At 46.7% G+C, this 14,711-nt stretch overlaps 1 protein-coding gene across 29 annotated transcripts in view; it reads right to left on the minus strand.

Annotated features, from left to right (window-relative positions):
• The window catches only part of KMT2C (lysine methyltransferase 2C), a 277,595-nt gene extending 263,228 nt beyond the window's left edge, over nucleotides 1–14,367 (minus strand). For 13 of the 29 annotated variants that reach the window (XM_082398923.1, XM_082398917.1, XM_082398899.1 and 10 more), the window contains exon 1: nucleotides 13,210–13,576. In XM_082398923.1, the coding sequence (XP_082255049.1) occupies nucleotides 13,210–13,370 (161 nt within the window). In that variant the 5' untranslated portion in view covers nucleotides 13,371–13,576. Of the gene's footprint in view, nucleotides 1–12,262; nucleotides 12,912–13,209; nucleotides 13,583–14,189; nucleotides 14,260–14,297 lie in introns of those variants that run through there. The other 16 variants (XM_082398918.1, XM_082398911.1, XM_082398910.1 and 13 more) reach the window with 6 other exon arrangements.
• Between the last annotated feature and the right edge of the window lie 344 nt (nucleotides 14,368–14,711).

Here is a 14,711-nt window from a genome sequence, read left to right on the forward strand (position 1 = left end):
AGGCGGATTCTTAACCACAAGCCACCAGGGAAGTCCCAGAGTCAGATATTTTCAATGAAAAGATTTTAAAAACTGAAGTAACTGCACATTAAAAAGGCCAAGGTGTACAGGGGTGGTATATAAATGGCAGCATGCTAATACTCCCTTATTTACCCAAAATAATTACTTCTACTACTTCCTCTCCCTGCAGAGGCTGAAAACCAGGGACTCGGGGTTCGCAAAGCATTACAAGCAGTCACTACCAATCAATTATGAAATCCATCCGCCATCCCAAGTGGTTCAATGTCATTGTTCTCACACACCAGAAAGCCTAGGCCTATGGAGACAGGTTGCTCAACCTGGTGGAGACTGTTGCCCGCTTCTGCAATGTCCATCCCCACCCTTGGTAACAAGGCTCTAAATCTATTCTAGTGGTGGTCACTTTGCAATGTACAGAAATACTGAATCACTATGTTGTAAACCAGGAACTAACATAGTGTTGTAATTCAACTATATTTCAAAAACAAACTCATAGAAAAAGAGATCAGATTTGTGGTTATCAGAGGAAGGGGTGGGGGAGGGGAACTGGACAAAGGTGGTCAGAAGGTACAAACTTCCAGTTATAAATAAGTGGGACTTCCCTGGTGGTCCAGTGGTTAAGAATCCACCTTCCAACGCAGGGGACGCGGGTTCGATCCCTGGTCGGGGAACTAAGATCCCACATGCAGAGGGACAACTAAGCCCACGCGCACGCCGCAGCTACTGAATCCACATGCTCTGGGGTCTGCGCACCACAACTAGAGAAGCCCACACGCCGCAGTGAAGACCCAGCGCAGCCAAAAAAAAAAAAAAAAGATAAATAAGTGCTAGGGATGTAATGTACAACATGATTAATATAATTAACACTGCTACATGTTATATATGAAAATTACTAAGAGAGTAAATCCTAAGGGTTCCTATCACAAAAAAAAAAATTTTCTTTTTCTTTTCCTTTGTATCTGTATGAGATGATGGATGCTCACTAAACTTATTATCGTGGTAATTATTTCACAATTTATGTAAGTCAAATCGTTATGCTGCACACCTTAAAACTATACAGTGCTGTACGTCAATTAAATCTCAATACAACTGGAAGAGAAATAAACAGATCTATCCTAGGCAGGAACGTACTCAGCTAAAGGACTACATTCCCAGCCTCCTCTTCAGTTACATGTAGCCATATGACACAAGCTGAAGCATATGGTACATCTTAGAAGGATGTTTTAAACAGAAGAATTGTGCCCTTGGTCTACTCTTCCTCCACCCTACTTCATGGAACGTGGATGGAATGACTAGTGCTCTAGTAACTACTGTGGAATCTGAGGGCAAAACCCGCATCCCAGAAATGTCTGAGCTGTGAGATAAAAGGAGCTAAGTCCCTGATGATTTTGCAGTGCAGAGGCACAATACCAGCCCTAGCGCCTCCCTTCAGACTTTGACGTGAGAGAAATAAACACTCCCATTCAAGTCGCTATTATTTAGGGGTTTTCTATCACAAAAAGACAAACCTAATCCAGGCCTAGGAATAGAACCCAAGTATTCTGACAGAGTTCATGACACTTCAAATATATATATACATACATATATATGAAATCTCTGTGTAAGTCAAGAAAGTAAAATCATACTTTTGAAGGCTGCCGTTCTGAATTATTTTATCTTTCCATTATACGTTATCTAATTACAGTCCAGGGAGCTCCCTGGGGGCCGAGTGGTTAGGATTCCAGGCTTTCACTGCCGCCGCTCAGGTTTGATCCCTGATCTGCGAACTGAGATCCCACAAGCCACGTGGTGTGGCCAAAAAAAAAAAAAAATTACAGTCGAATCTACACTGTGGCAACTATATTTTTAAATACCATTTAAATACCCCAATAATAAAAATCCATCTCTACTTCAAAATACCCTAGAGAAATGAGGGCCAGAGGGTAGGGGACAACCTCACCTAACCTATCTCAGTAAAAGAAGTTGGAAAACAATAATGATTTTTATCATTTGCATCTCAAATATTTTTTATTCTTAGAGTGTCTTAATTCACAAAATCATCTGCTTCCATCCTATATTGCTATATAACAAATCACCACCAAATCTAACAGATTAAAACCACCACCGTTTTATTTACTCATAATTTTGCAGCCTGGGCTGGGCTCAGCTGCCTGGTTCCTCTGCTAGTCTCAGTGGTGGTCAGTCTGTGGCCGTAATTCCATGAGCAAGTTGATTAGGGGCCAGACTCAGCTGGGATACTAGGATTGTTGGGCATTTCTCTTCCCACGTAGTCTCAGAATCCCCCCCTCTCTGCATGGTCTCTCCACCAAGGTACAACCTAGCTTCTTGCATGGTAACAGTGCTCCAAGAAAGCAAAAGTGGAAGTTCCAGGCCTTCTTAAAACTTAAGCCACAAACTAGCATAATGTCATTTTTGCTGCATTCCAATGAATCACAGGGCTCACCAAGACACATGGGGAGCTGACTATACAATAGCATGAATGCCAGTAGGCATTCACTGGGGGTCACCAATATTACAGACTACCTTCTCCCCACTTATTTACTGAACAGGTTAACACCCTAACGTATGACCTCTAGCATGCTATAATCTCTCTGGGGCTCAACTGTCTGTAAAATAAGGAGTTAGACTAAATGTTCTTGGAATTCTCATCTAGTTTTAATATTCTATAACTCTCTTAAATACATAAGTCTAACATTAGAAAACCTTGGCCGGGATTTCCATGGTGGCCCAGTGGTTAAGAACCTGCCTTCCAACGCAGGGGATGCGGGCTCAATCCCTGGTCGGGGAATTGAGATCCCACATGCCATAGGGCAACTAAGCCTGTGCGCTCTAGAGCCCGCACGTCACAACTACTAAGCCCTCATGCCACAACTACTGAGTCTGTGTGCTGTAACTACTAAACCCGCATGCTACAACTAGAGAGAAGCCTGCATGCCACAACGAAAGATTCCGCATGCCGCAACGAAGATCCCGCATGCCACAACTAAGACCCGATGCAGCCAAATAAATATTTTTAAAAATTAAAAAAAAAAAAATTTGGCCATGCTAATAACCAAATGCTTCAACCCTAGTAGAACAATTCATTGATGAGAGGTTTAAGATAAAGAATATGGTTATTCTTTAATATGTTTCATATTGTTATTTCATATGCAACTGAGTGCTTACCCCAAACATATGTGCATGTCATTAGGATCCCAAAAATCAGGAAATCAAGAAAGTTTTTTTTGCTAGGCTCCACTAGAGGATGACATTAAGAACAAAACCACACAAACTTCACTATGACCATCAACTATGTTGCTTCTAATGTAAATGGGAAACACTGAGATATAAAGATTAAAAGTGATCTAGTATAGGGCTTCCCTGGTGGCACAGTGGTTAAGAGCCCACCTGCCAATGCAGGGGACATGGGTTCGAGCCCTGGTCCGGGAGGATCCCACACGCTGCGGAGCAACTAAGCCCGTATGCCACAACTACTAAGCCTGCGCTCTAGAGCCCGTGAGCCACAACCACTGAAGCCCACACGCCTAGAGCCCGTGTGCTCCGCAACAAGAGAAGCCACCGCAATGAGAAGCCTGCGCACCACAACGAAGAGTAGCCCCCCACTCGCCACAAGTAGAGAAAGCTTGCACGCAGCAACGAAGACCCAATGCAGCCAAAAGTAAATAAATAAAATAAATAAATTTATTTTTTTAAAAAGTGACCCAGTATAAAAAAAACATAAAAAATCATTTTAAAACCACCTAATAATACATCTCATTTAGGGAGACCTACTAAGAAAACCGTGGTCAGCAGAGGTGTAATATAAAAAGACCACTATGACAACATACACAAGTTTGGGTAATAAAAAAAAACTTTAATGATTTTGTAATAACATTACTACACATACAGCTTCTAGGGAACTCTCTTGGTTGTTTTTCATGTGTTATTCATAATAAGAAACATTCTATAGAGACTTCTGCTGACTTAGCTTTTTTATCTTTCTCTCTGTATTAGGGACAGCTGTGCAGAAAGGAGATCTTTATGCCCTCACCCCCCACCGTGAGTACTACATTATTCTATACCGCGGTGTTTCTGGAGTGAGTTGGGCACCTCATCACATGTCAGCCAATAACATTCTATAATGTCAGAATAAGACGTGAAGATAACTGACAACAGTAGCAGTAATAGTAATAGCAAATTCTCATCATACCGCCTTGTAATAGCATTTAGTTTGTGCCAGACATGGTCTAAATTCTACACATATATAAATTCACAACAACCTCAACTAGATGTGCTAGTGTGACCACTCTGCAGATGAGGCAACCAAGGCACAAAAAGTTAAGTCACCTCCCAAGGTCAAATGTAGTTAGTAAGTAGTAGAACCCAGATTTGAATTCAGGTAATCGTGGCTCCGGAATCAGTGATGTCCCTAGAACTTAAGTTTTCTCATTTGTAAAACAAGATTATGGCTTTAAATTTACTGGCTTTTTAAAAGTTGCATAGATCTATATATGAAAGTACACGTACATTTATTAGGTATCCTTCCAAATCATTTTCTATGACAAAATATATACATAGTTTGGATCTGTATGTTTTTTACAAAACAGAGTTAGTACTAAACTCACTGCTTTGTAACTCTCAGAAATTTTTTCCTCAAGTCAACAAATGTATCACAGATATTCTCCCACTTTGGTACCCACAGGTCTACCTCTCTGTCCTGATAAGAACTACATGGTATATGATCCTGCAATCCCACTCCTAGGCATATATCCGGAGAAAACTCTAATTTGAAAAGATACATGCACCCCAATGCTCACAGCAGCACTATTTACAATAGCCAAAACACTGAAGTAACCGAAATGTCTATCAACAAATAAGTGGATAAAGAAGATGTGGTATATATACACAATGAATACTACTCAGCCATAAAAAAAGAACGAAATAATGCCATTTGCAGCAACATGGATGGACCCAGAGATGATCATACTGAGTGAAGTAAGCCAGACAGAGAAAGACAAATATAATATATCACTTACATATAGAATCTAAAAAAATAATACAAATGAATTTATTTACAAAACAAGTTAACACAACATTGTAAATTAACTATACTTCAATTTAAAATAGACTCACAGACAAAGAAAACAAATTTATGGTTACCAAAGGGGATAGCAGGGGTGTGGGGGAGTGGATGATAAATTAGGAGTTTGGGATTAACATGTACACACTACCATGTATAAAACAGATAAACAACAAGGACCTACTGTATAGCACAGGGAACTCTACTCAATATCTTATAATAACCTATAATGAAAAAGAATCTGAAAAAGAATACATACACACACACACATAACTGAATCACTTTGCTGTAGACCTGAAAGTATTTGTAAATTAACTATACCTCAATTTAGGACTTCCCTGGTGGCACAGTGGTTAAGAATCCACCTGCCAATGCAGGGGACACGGGTTCGAGCCCTGGTCCGGGAAGATCCCACATGCCACGGAGCAACTAAGCCTGTGCACCGCAACTACTCAGCCTGCGCTCTAAAGCCAGCAAGCCACGACTACTGAGCCCGCATGCCACAACTACTGCAGCCCTCGCGCCTAGAGCCCGCTCACCGCAACAAGAGAAGTCACCGCAATGAGAAGCCCGGGCACCGCAACCAAGAGTGGCCCCCGCTCGCCACAACTAGAGAAAGCCCGTGCACGGCAACAAAGACCCAACACAACTAAAAATAAATAAATTAATTAATTATTTAAAAAAATAAAGCTATAAAAGACAGGCTGAAAAAAAAAAAACTATACCTCAACTTAAAAGAAAAACTGGGGCTTCCCTGGTGGCGCAGTGGTTGAGAATCTGCCTGCCAATGCAGGGGACACGGGTTCGAGCCCTGGTCTGGGAAGATCCCACATGCCGCGGAGCGACTGGGCCCGTGAGCCACAATTGCTGAGCCTGCGCGTCTGGAGCCTGTGCTCCGCAACGGGAGAGGCCGCGATAGTGAGAGGCCCGCACACCGCGATGAAGAGTGGCCCCCGCTTGCCACAACTAGAGAAAGCCTTCACACAGAAATGAAGACCCAACACAGCCATAAATAAGTAAATAAATAAAAATTTTAAAAAAAAAAGTGCATTTAAAAAAAAAAAGAAAACCTGTTAAAAAAAAACAACAAAACTACATGGTAGTCCACTGATGGGTATTTTGTTCTTGCCAGTTTTTCTCTACTAGTTTTCTACCTTTCTCTGTTGCCATGAGCATGTTTCTCATCTTTACGGGCTTTCTTGACCCTTTTTCGCCCATCTCCTAAGGGTAAGTAAGCATCCTAATCCTTTTACTACTTTCCACACATTCTCCATATTGTCAGTGATTTCAAGTAAATCACATTTATCCTAATCTAGCTCCTAAACTCTTCTCCCAAACCCCCAAATACTCCCAGACATTTCTATCTTGTAGACAGCTATGCCAGAAACTCAAAATTTTTCCTCTGCATTGACTGAAATCTCTCTTCCCTTCCATTCACACTACCAACAATCTACCCTCTGCCGTGATCACCTCACACCAGGACTATGCAACATCCTGTATCTCTGCCTCCATGTAACTCCTCTCTTCATATCATGACCAGGATGGTTTTCCTAAAACAGTCATCATCAAATCATCCAGTATCAGAGTACCTACATTCAACTGTATAAGATGGACACAGAACACAAAATAATATAATAGCATTCTTGTCCTCAGGAAGACTGCAAGTATCTTCTTATAAAACTTTAATTTAAAAAATAAAGTAACCTAGGCATAAAGCAGAGGCTGAAGACGTGTAGTCCACTCGTGGTCCACAGATTAAACCTAGCCCACAAGGTGTAGTTCCAAATTGTGTTTTAGTTATTAATTAATAGAAAATACTTAAAAATCACGAGCTTTCACATTCAAATCCAAGTTTTGAGCCTTTGTTGAAAAACCAGAGTATCTGGAAACGTCTCACAGTCTCATTTGGCAGCCATCAGCCAGAATTATCTATCAGTTTCTCCTAAGCACGGTATAAAGACTCCTGGGACTCTTCAGGCTGTTTTGACTCACCATTTTCTCCCCAACCCAAGGCCTTAAAAATGTCAGCTGTCATTCAGGAGCTTACAAGCGGCATGCAACTCATTTACATTACCTACTTGGTCACTGGGAACAGTTTATAACCCGTGGACTCTCGTCAGCCTGGTGTTCAATGGCCATCACAGGGCGGCCCCAACCCCTGCCTTAAACCTCTGTGCTGGTCACCCCCCCCCCACCAAGAAAACATCTTTTCCACTTCCCTCAATAACTGTATTCACTCTGCTACCCCAAACACCTTCTCACTTTCTTCTCACTCGATCTGGCTAAATCCTGTCGACCCTTCAAGGTATAATTCATGTACTGCTTCCTCCAAATCTCTGGGGACCCTTCTTGGCCACAGTGAACCTTCTTCCAGAGCGGAGTGTCCATCCCAGCATATACTTAACACTTTTATGCTCTCTGAATAACAGTGCCAAATGAAAGATCTAAAAAGTTACAGGAAAGTATTTCTCAGACTTGAACAGGTGCAGCGTTTGTGCATCATGCATACTTACTGTCATCACAAAATTAACAGCAGGAGCAAAGCCAAACAATCTTCCTGTCTTTTACAGGAGGCTTTTTCTAGAGAAAGTGCAAAAAGAGCTGTGTCATTCCTGCTTCTCTTGTGTTCTCAAGTCCTTCAATTCTGCAAACAGACTGACACTTCCAACTACAAATTCAAGATTCATCTTTGTACTAGATTTTCACACTAACCACAGGCGTACATTTATGGGGAGGGGAGGGGAGGGCAGGGGATTTTCCCTATTTCACTCCATAACTTTTGAACTTATACCGCCAAGCAGTTCTGAAAATAGCCACTGTAGCACAAACATGATAAAGTGTTAAAGGAGGAAGGGATTAATCATCTTGTTGAAATTAAAAGATGCGCCAAAACAATTAAAAAAAAAAAAAGAGGACACGATCGAACCTGTGTCCCCTGCATTGGCAGGTGTATTCTTAACCACTGTGCCACCAGGGAAGTCCCTTATCAGTTAACTCTACCATGACAGATTTGTAGTCACTGCGGGGTGACAAGACACACTGCTCTAACTCTCCCCTTCTCCCCCAACTTTCTGCAAAACTGCATGTTATTCCCCAGGCCACAGTCATATTTCCTCTGGGCAGGTAGTGATTGTTTTGTAACCTTGTATTCTAGGGCACTTATGGTTATGACTGAGGGGCTTCCATGAAACTTCACTGATCTTCCAAAGTGTAAATAGTCAGTTTTTAGTTATGGAGAGCTTTAAATACTCTCCCTCTGCTCTCACCTGGTGGGGAGGTGTGTGAAACCCTTGATAGGATTTGATACAGTTTTTAATCTATGAGACATCTGGACTGAACATACTTTTTATTTTATTCTTTGTTTTTGTTTTTTTATGGCCGTGCCCCACAGCATATGAGATCTAAGTTCTCTGACCAGGGATCGAACCCACGCCCCCTGAATTGGAAGCATGGAGTCTTAACCACTGGACCGCTAGGGAAGTCCCTGAACATAATTTTTAGCTGATACTGAATAAACTTTCCAGTAAGTGTGTGTGTGTGTGTGTGTGTGTGTGTGTGTGTGTGTGTTAATTAATTTATTAAAAAAAGAATTAACTGGTAATAGGAAAATGTACTAAACCTCTATTTTCAAAATGAGAAAATAAACTGTTGTGATACAGTTAAATTTACATGGAGGGCTTCCCTGGTGGTGCAGTGGTTGAGAGTCTGTCTGCCAATGCGGGGGACACGGGTTCGGGCCCTGGTCTGGGAGGATCCCACATGCCGCGGAGCAATTAGGCCCGTGAGCCACAACTACTGAGCCTGCGCATCTGGAGCCTGTGCTCCGCAACAAGAGAGGCCTCGACGGTGAGAGGCCCGCGCACCGCGATGAAGAGTGGCCCCTGCTCGCCGTGGCTGGGGAAAGCCTTCGCACAGAAACGAGGACCCAACACAGCCAAAAATAAATAAATAAATAAAATTAAAAAAAAAAAAGAATAAAGATGTTAATCTGAGATCACAAACCGATCTTTAAAAAAAAAAAAATTTACATGGAAATCCATGTTTATCAGATAGTTTACATATTAATAACCATATTATACCAAATATAATTTGTATTTTACACTAAAAATATCATATTCTCAAAGACTAGAGAGTCCATGGAAAAGACCAACAGGACAAAAGCAAACTACAATGAGGCCACCTGACAGATAAGAGAGGCTGCCATTCCAGGACCAGCTTTTCAGGTAAATTAAAACATTTCAGTACCCATTAAATGCTAGAGACCAGTAACTACTGAAAATTTCCCTGTATCTAATTTCTTGAAAAATAAGAAGAATATAATAAAAATTACAAATTTGCATCATCTCAAAAAGCACAAATAATAGTGATGTCTCAACTATAAACTTGTTTTATGAAACTGCGTGTATTATAATGCAATACAGTTTTTTTGTTTGTTTCACTGATTTCAAGTTGACAGCTATGGAAATGAGAGGTTTGGGGGGTGGGGTGGGGGGGAATGCTTACAAATATAGAACAGCAATAGTCCCCTGCAGCAGAGCCATTTTTTGCTGGTCCCTTGTATGACATCACTGGTTGTACCTAATTTTTTCTACAGTAATGCTCAAGGTGACTTTCTTTTTTTTTTTAATAAGCTTATTTATTTATTTAGGCTGCACTGAATCTTCGTTGCTGCGCGCGGGCTTTCTCTAGTTGCGGCGAGCTGGCTTCTCATTGCGGTGGCTTCTCTTGTTGCGGAGCACGGGCTCTAGGCGTGCAGGCTCAGTAGTTGTGGCACGCAGGCTCAGTAGTTGTGGCGCACGGGCTTAGCTGCTCTGCGGCATGTGGGATCTTCCCGGACCAGGGCTCGAACCCGTGTCCCTTGCATTGGCAGGCAGATTCTTAACCACTGCGCCAACTCAGAAAAATCCCTCGACTTTCTAATAACAGTAATTGACCTCTGAAAAGAAAGTGGTTCAGGGTATCAAGAGTTGATCCAGAGAGAGTCAAGGGTAGCGCCCCAGAGACCCTATCCCCACCACCTGCCGCTTCTTTGCCATCCCCACACCACCCAGCCTGGACATAAACTTTGTTCACGTGGTAAGAAATACGGCAGAATCTCCGCTTGGCTTCCCAACTTAGTAATGTGGGTGTATATTATAAGGAAGAAAAGATAAAATCAAAGTTTCAGGAAGGGTTTCCTTCACCTGAATAGAAAAATAACTCCAGCCTCTGGTACGTGCGTGCCTGTCCTGCAGCGGGAGCTTCTGCACCAATGGGAAGACTTGCACCTCTGATAAAGACTAAGTAATAGGCAGTCCTTACCGTGCAAGAGAACTTTTAGACATGTGCCAATTTCACTGTTCCACTTGATATTTCCCTATTTACATACCTATGCTTCAAACTCTGCCTCTAAGATTAAGACCTTCAGTGCAAAATTCTTGATTTTAGGTTGTAAATATAATTTTAAAGTAATAATAGTTAATGTAAAACCAATAACCACATATGCTTTTCACATGTGATAAAACACAAAAATTATCTAACACTATAAAACAAGAAAATGCTTAATTTTTACCTAATTACTAAAAATTCAAACATTTAAACTCAAAGAATGTGTAGTTACTAGTCCATAGTTATCTTTTTTTTTTAATCCGAAAACAAATACACCACCTACTTTTAAAAAATAGTGTCATAAGGCATCTGCTCTAGGGTAAAGCAACCCACTTACTGACCATCTAAATAAGACAATTTAAACACCTTTATCTCCACTGCATTCCACAAAGATATTAATTTTCATTTCTGACGTATCTGCAATTCCACGTAATTTTAACACTTACAAACCTAATTTACATTTATTACACATCAGTTTCACTTTCAGGGTCTGCACTACCCAGCTAACTATAGGGTCTTTTCTGCATGTATCTTAATACAGTGCAGAGATACACTATTGAAAACCCCTCTCTTTGCTTTCCATTTCAGATATTAGTTTCCATTTACATGTTTCTAAAACGACTGGAGATTCCATTTCCTTCAAAAGACACACCTAGTTTTAAAGAATTCACTAACAAGTTTGGAACGATCAAAGTTACCACTAGACTTAATTACCTATAAGGAATGCTGTACCAGTTTTCAAATCTAAAAAACTCTTATGACTTAGAACTCTTCCAAACATTTTCCAAAGTGTTGAGGTTTTTTTTACTGTTATATTAGTGTCATTCTATAGAAAGGTTTTAACTTCGCAAAGGGCTACCTTTTTCCCACTCATAAGAGGTAAAAATTAAAATAATAAAGTAACAATACCCTAAACCAACCTTTCTTCTGGTGCACCCAGGAGTTACACTAATACAAATGAGCTCACTGCAATCTCAGGGGAAGTGTGCACACTCACACAAACACACACTTGGATGTGTAGGGGTGAGGAGCACAACATAGATAGGTCTACTCTTTCTAAAGTAAGAATTTAAAAGCAAATCTAACACGTTATAATCCCAAATTAATGTTCAGAAAGAAACCAAGAAATAGTGAAAATGGGAAGCAATCAAGTTAAAACCCTACTATGGCTTCGTATGCGTTCCTTTAAAAGATACCAAAAAAGTGGCAAAGAAGTTTAAAATTACTTAAAACTGCACCTTCCTTCTCGAAATTTCAGTTAATACAGGAGTAACAATGGCATTTTATACCAGACATTACAACGCAAGTGGTATAATAAACCCCAACTTTGTATCACAAAGAAACTAATGTAATAATGTATACATCCTGTACTTGTTTCCCTCACGATTTGTCATAGCTAGGTAAGAGCTGGCAATAAAATATGGAGGGCAAGTCGAAGGCCCTGAATCATGTTCATAGTAAAAGAATAGCAAAGCGAAAAAGAGCACGTCCAGTGCAGAGCTTCACGGGTTTCCCACAACCCTGTTCTCTGCCTTGCGTTAACGCTATTTTTACTATGTATCACCAAACGTAACAATGCTATTACTAAACGAATGCACCCCATCAAAAGAAGAAAAAACAACAACAAGAAAAAACCAGACTATCCGTAAGTATGCTGCTTTCCTCGGCGTCCCGGTGCACCCTTCCACTACCCCCAGTTCCCTGAGACGACCATATAATGAAATGAGTAAGCAATACACGCCTTCCTGCAACTCCGAAAGACGGCCACAGACCTTCCACAGCAGCAGCCTCAAGAGCCACGAGCGCTCAGCGACTCACCGGCACTGAAGCGGGCTTCTGGATCCACAGGCAAAGTTGTCCTATAACCATTTTGTAGAAAGACATTTCTAACCAGCGAATGGCCGGAGGCGCACAGCCCTAGTGCCTGCTCAAAAGCACACGAGAGCGACTCCTGCCCCAGTAACAGCCGCGAGTGGCTACTCCGATAGAAGTTCGGCCACATTTACATCCGTCTGGACCCGAACGAACGTGCTCCTCGCGATCGGCCTGCGGTGGCAGCGACGTTTCCAAAACTTGCTGCACGCCGTCCCCTACGCGGAGCGACCGCACAGACTAGTGCTCTCGGCGCTGGGCAGTGCGGAGCCCGGCTGGGGGAGGGGAGGGGAAGCGGTCGGAGCACTTCCTAATATATCATTAAAGCACGAAAGCAGAGGTTTGGGAGCGAGAAAAGTTAAAGGAGCGACCGGCTGACAAAGAAAAGCAGCTCCGGCTGCGTCCGTTTCCTGCTCCCCCGCCCAACCGGGCCGGGGGACCACCTGGCCGCGGCGTTTTGACAGCTCGGCGAGCGTCCCGGAGCCGAGCGCCTGGGAGCCGAGCGGGAGCCCGTCCGGCGACTACCCAGCTGTGCTCCGGGCTCGTTTGCTAAACGACCCGGCGAGGCCCAGGGGCATCGACGAGAAATTTCTCAAGAGAAGCCCCGGAACACACGGCGCCGGGGCCAAACTAAAAAGTAAAGTGTGGCGGCGGCGCGAGCCGTCGGACCCGGGCCGGCGGAGGGAAGTGCGGGCGGCCGCGGGAGGCCGGGCGCCGGCGCGGGGCGCGGGGCGGGCGCCCCGGGCCGGAGCCGCGCGGCCCGCGCGGGCCCCACCCCCACCCCGCGGGGGCGGCCGGGGGCGCGCGGGGGCGGCGGGGCCGGGCGCGCCGGTGACAGCTCCGGGCCGGCGCCGCGGCTGGCTCCCGGCCTGGCTCCCTCACACTCAACTTACTTCTTTCTGGCTCTCTGGAAAGGGGAAGCGCCATCTTTGCGAGGCCGGCCCCGAGGTCTTTTGTCTGCGGCTGCGGGGCTCGGGGCCGGGGCTCCGGGCTCCTCGGGGGGGGGTGGCGGCGGCTGCGGCTGCTCCGCGCTCTTGTCCTCCTCCGACGACATCCTAGTCACCAGGAAAGACACATGGATCCCGGTCCTCCTCCTGGGGGGCTCCTCCCGCCGCCGCCGCCGCCGCCGCGGCCGCCGCCGTCGCTGCTGCTCGGGTTCCTCCTCCCCGGCTCAGCCTCTCGCATTTCCCGCAGCCCCGGGAGCAGCAGCAGGTACCGGGAGAGGCGGCAACATGGAGCGAGCAGGACACGCACTCACACACATACGCGCGAGCGCGCGCACCTCGGCGCGCAGGGGCCGGGCGGGGGGCGGCGGGCGGGGCGGGCGGCCGGGAGGGAGGGGCCGGACCGGGGCGGGGAGGTGCGGGCGGGGCGGGCTTCGGGCGGTGCGGGTGTGGGTGTGGGTGCGGGCGCGGGTGCGGGGCGGGGGCGGGGGCGGGGCGGGCGGCGCCGGGCGGGGCGGGGCGGGGCGGGGCTACTGAGGGGGCACGAAGGGCGCCGGCCCCGGGGGGGTCTACGCCCGCGCCCCTCCCCCAGGCCGCCCGCGGCGAGGAGGAGAAAGGGGCCGCGGCGCGGGGAGCGGCAGGACGGCGGCGGGCGGGCGGGGGTCGCGCCCCCCGCCGGTTGCCCCTCCCCCGCGCGGGCCGCGTCAGGCCGGGCGGCGGCGGCGGCGAAGTTTTGACAGCTGCTCCAGTTGTTGTGGTGGGTTCCGGGCTGTGCGAGCGCCGGCCCCTCAGCGCCCGCGCCAGCCCTCCGGGCAGGGGAGGAGGAAGTTTTGCGGCTGTGCGTGTACCACACACAGACACACACACTCGACCGTGGCCGTCGCGCCAGGGCCGCGCCGGGTCTCCCAGAGCGCCCCCGCACCACAGACCTCTCAAACTCGCCGCCGTCTCGCCCACACACGGCCGCCGCGACGCCCCCGCCCCCTCCCCCACTCCGCCGGCCCCGCCGCCCCCCGCTCGCCGCCGCTGCCACTCACGGGGCTCGCTCCGCGCATGCGCCGCCCGCGGACGCGCCGCCGCCGCTGACCTCACCGCCCCTCCCCCGCCCCCGCTCCCTCCTTTTCTGACGCGGCGGCCGGGCCGCGCCGCGACTCCAACTCCGGCTCCGGCTCGGGCTCCGGCTCCGGCTCGGGAGAGCGCCAAGCTGCGGATGAGCGAGTCCGGGATCAGGGTCCGGGGAGTGCGCGGAGGGAGAACGAGGACGAGGCGGGCCGCGTCCGCGCTCCGCAGGCGCTCGGCCTCGGCGGACTGGCGGGCGGGTGCAGAGCTCGTCCCGCCCCGGCGCGCGGCGGGCCCGGGTTCCCCCCGCGCCCCGCGCCTCCACTCCCACCCCCACCCCCGGCGGGGCGCGGGGACCGGCCGGAGGGGCTTCGCCGGGCGCACGTTCAGCG

Source organism: Balaenoptera borealis (assembly GCF_965194805.1).
Source record: "Balaenoptera borealis genome assembly, chromosome: 7".
Lineage (NCBI taxonomy): Eukaryota > Metazoa > Chordata > Mammalia > Artiodactyla > Balaenopteridae > Balaenoptera > Balaenoptera borealis.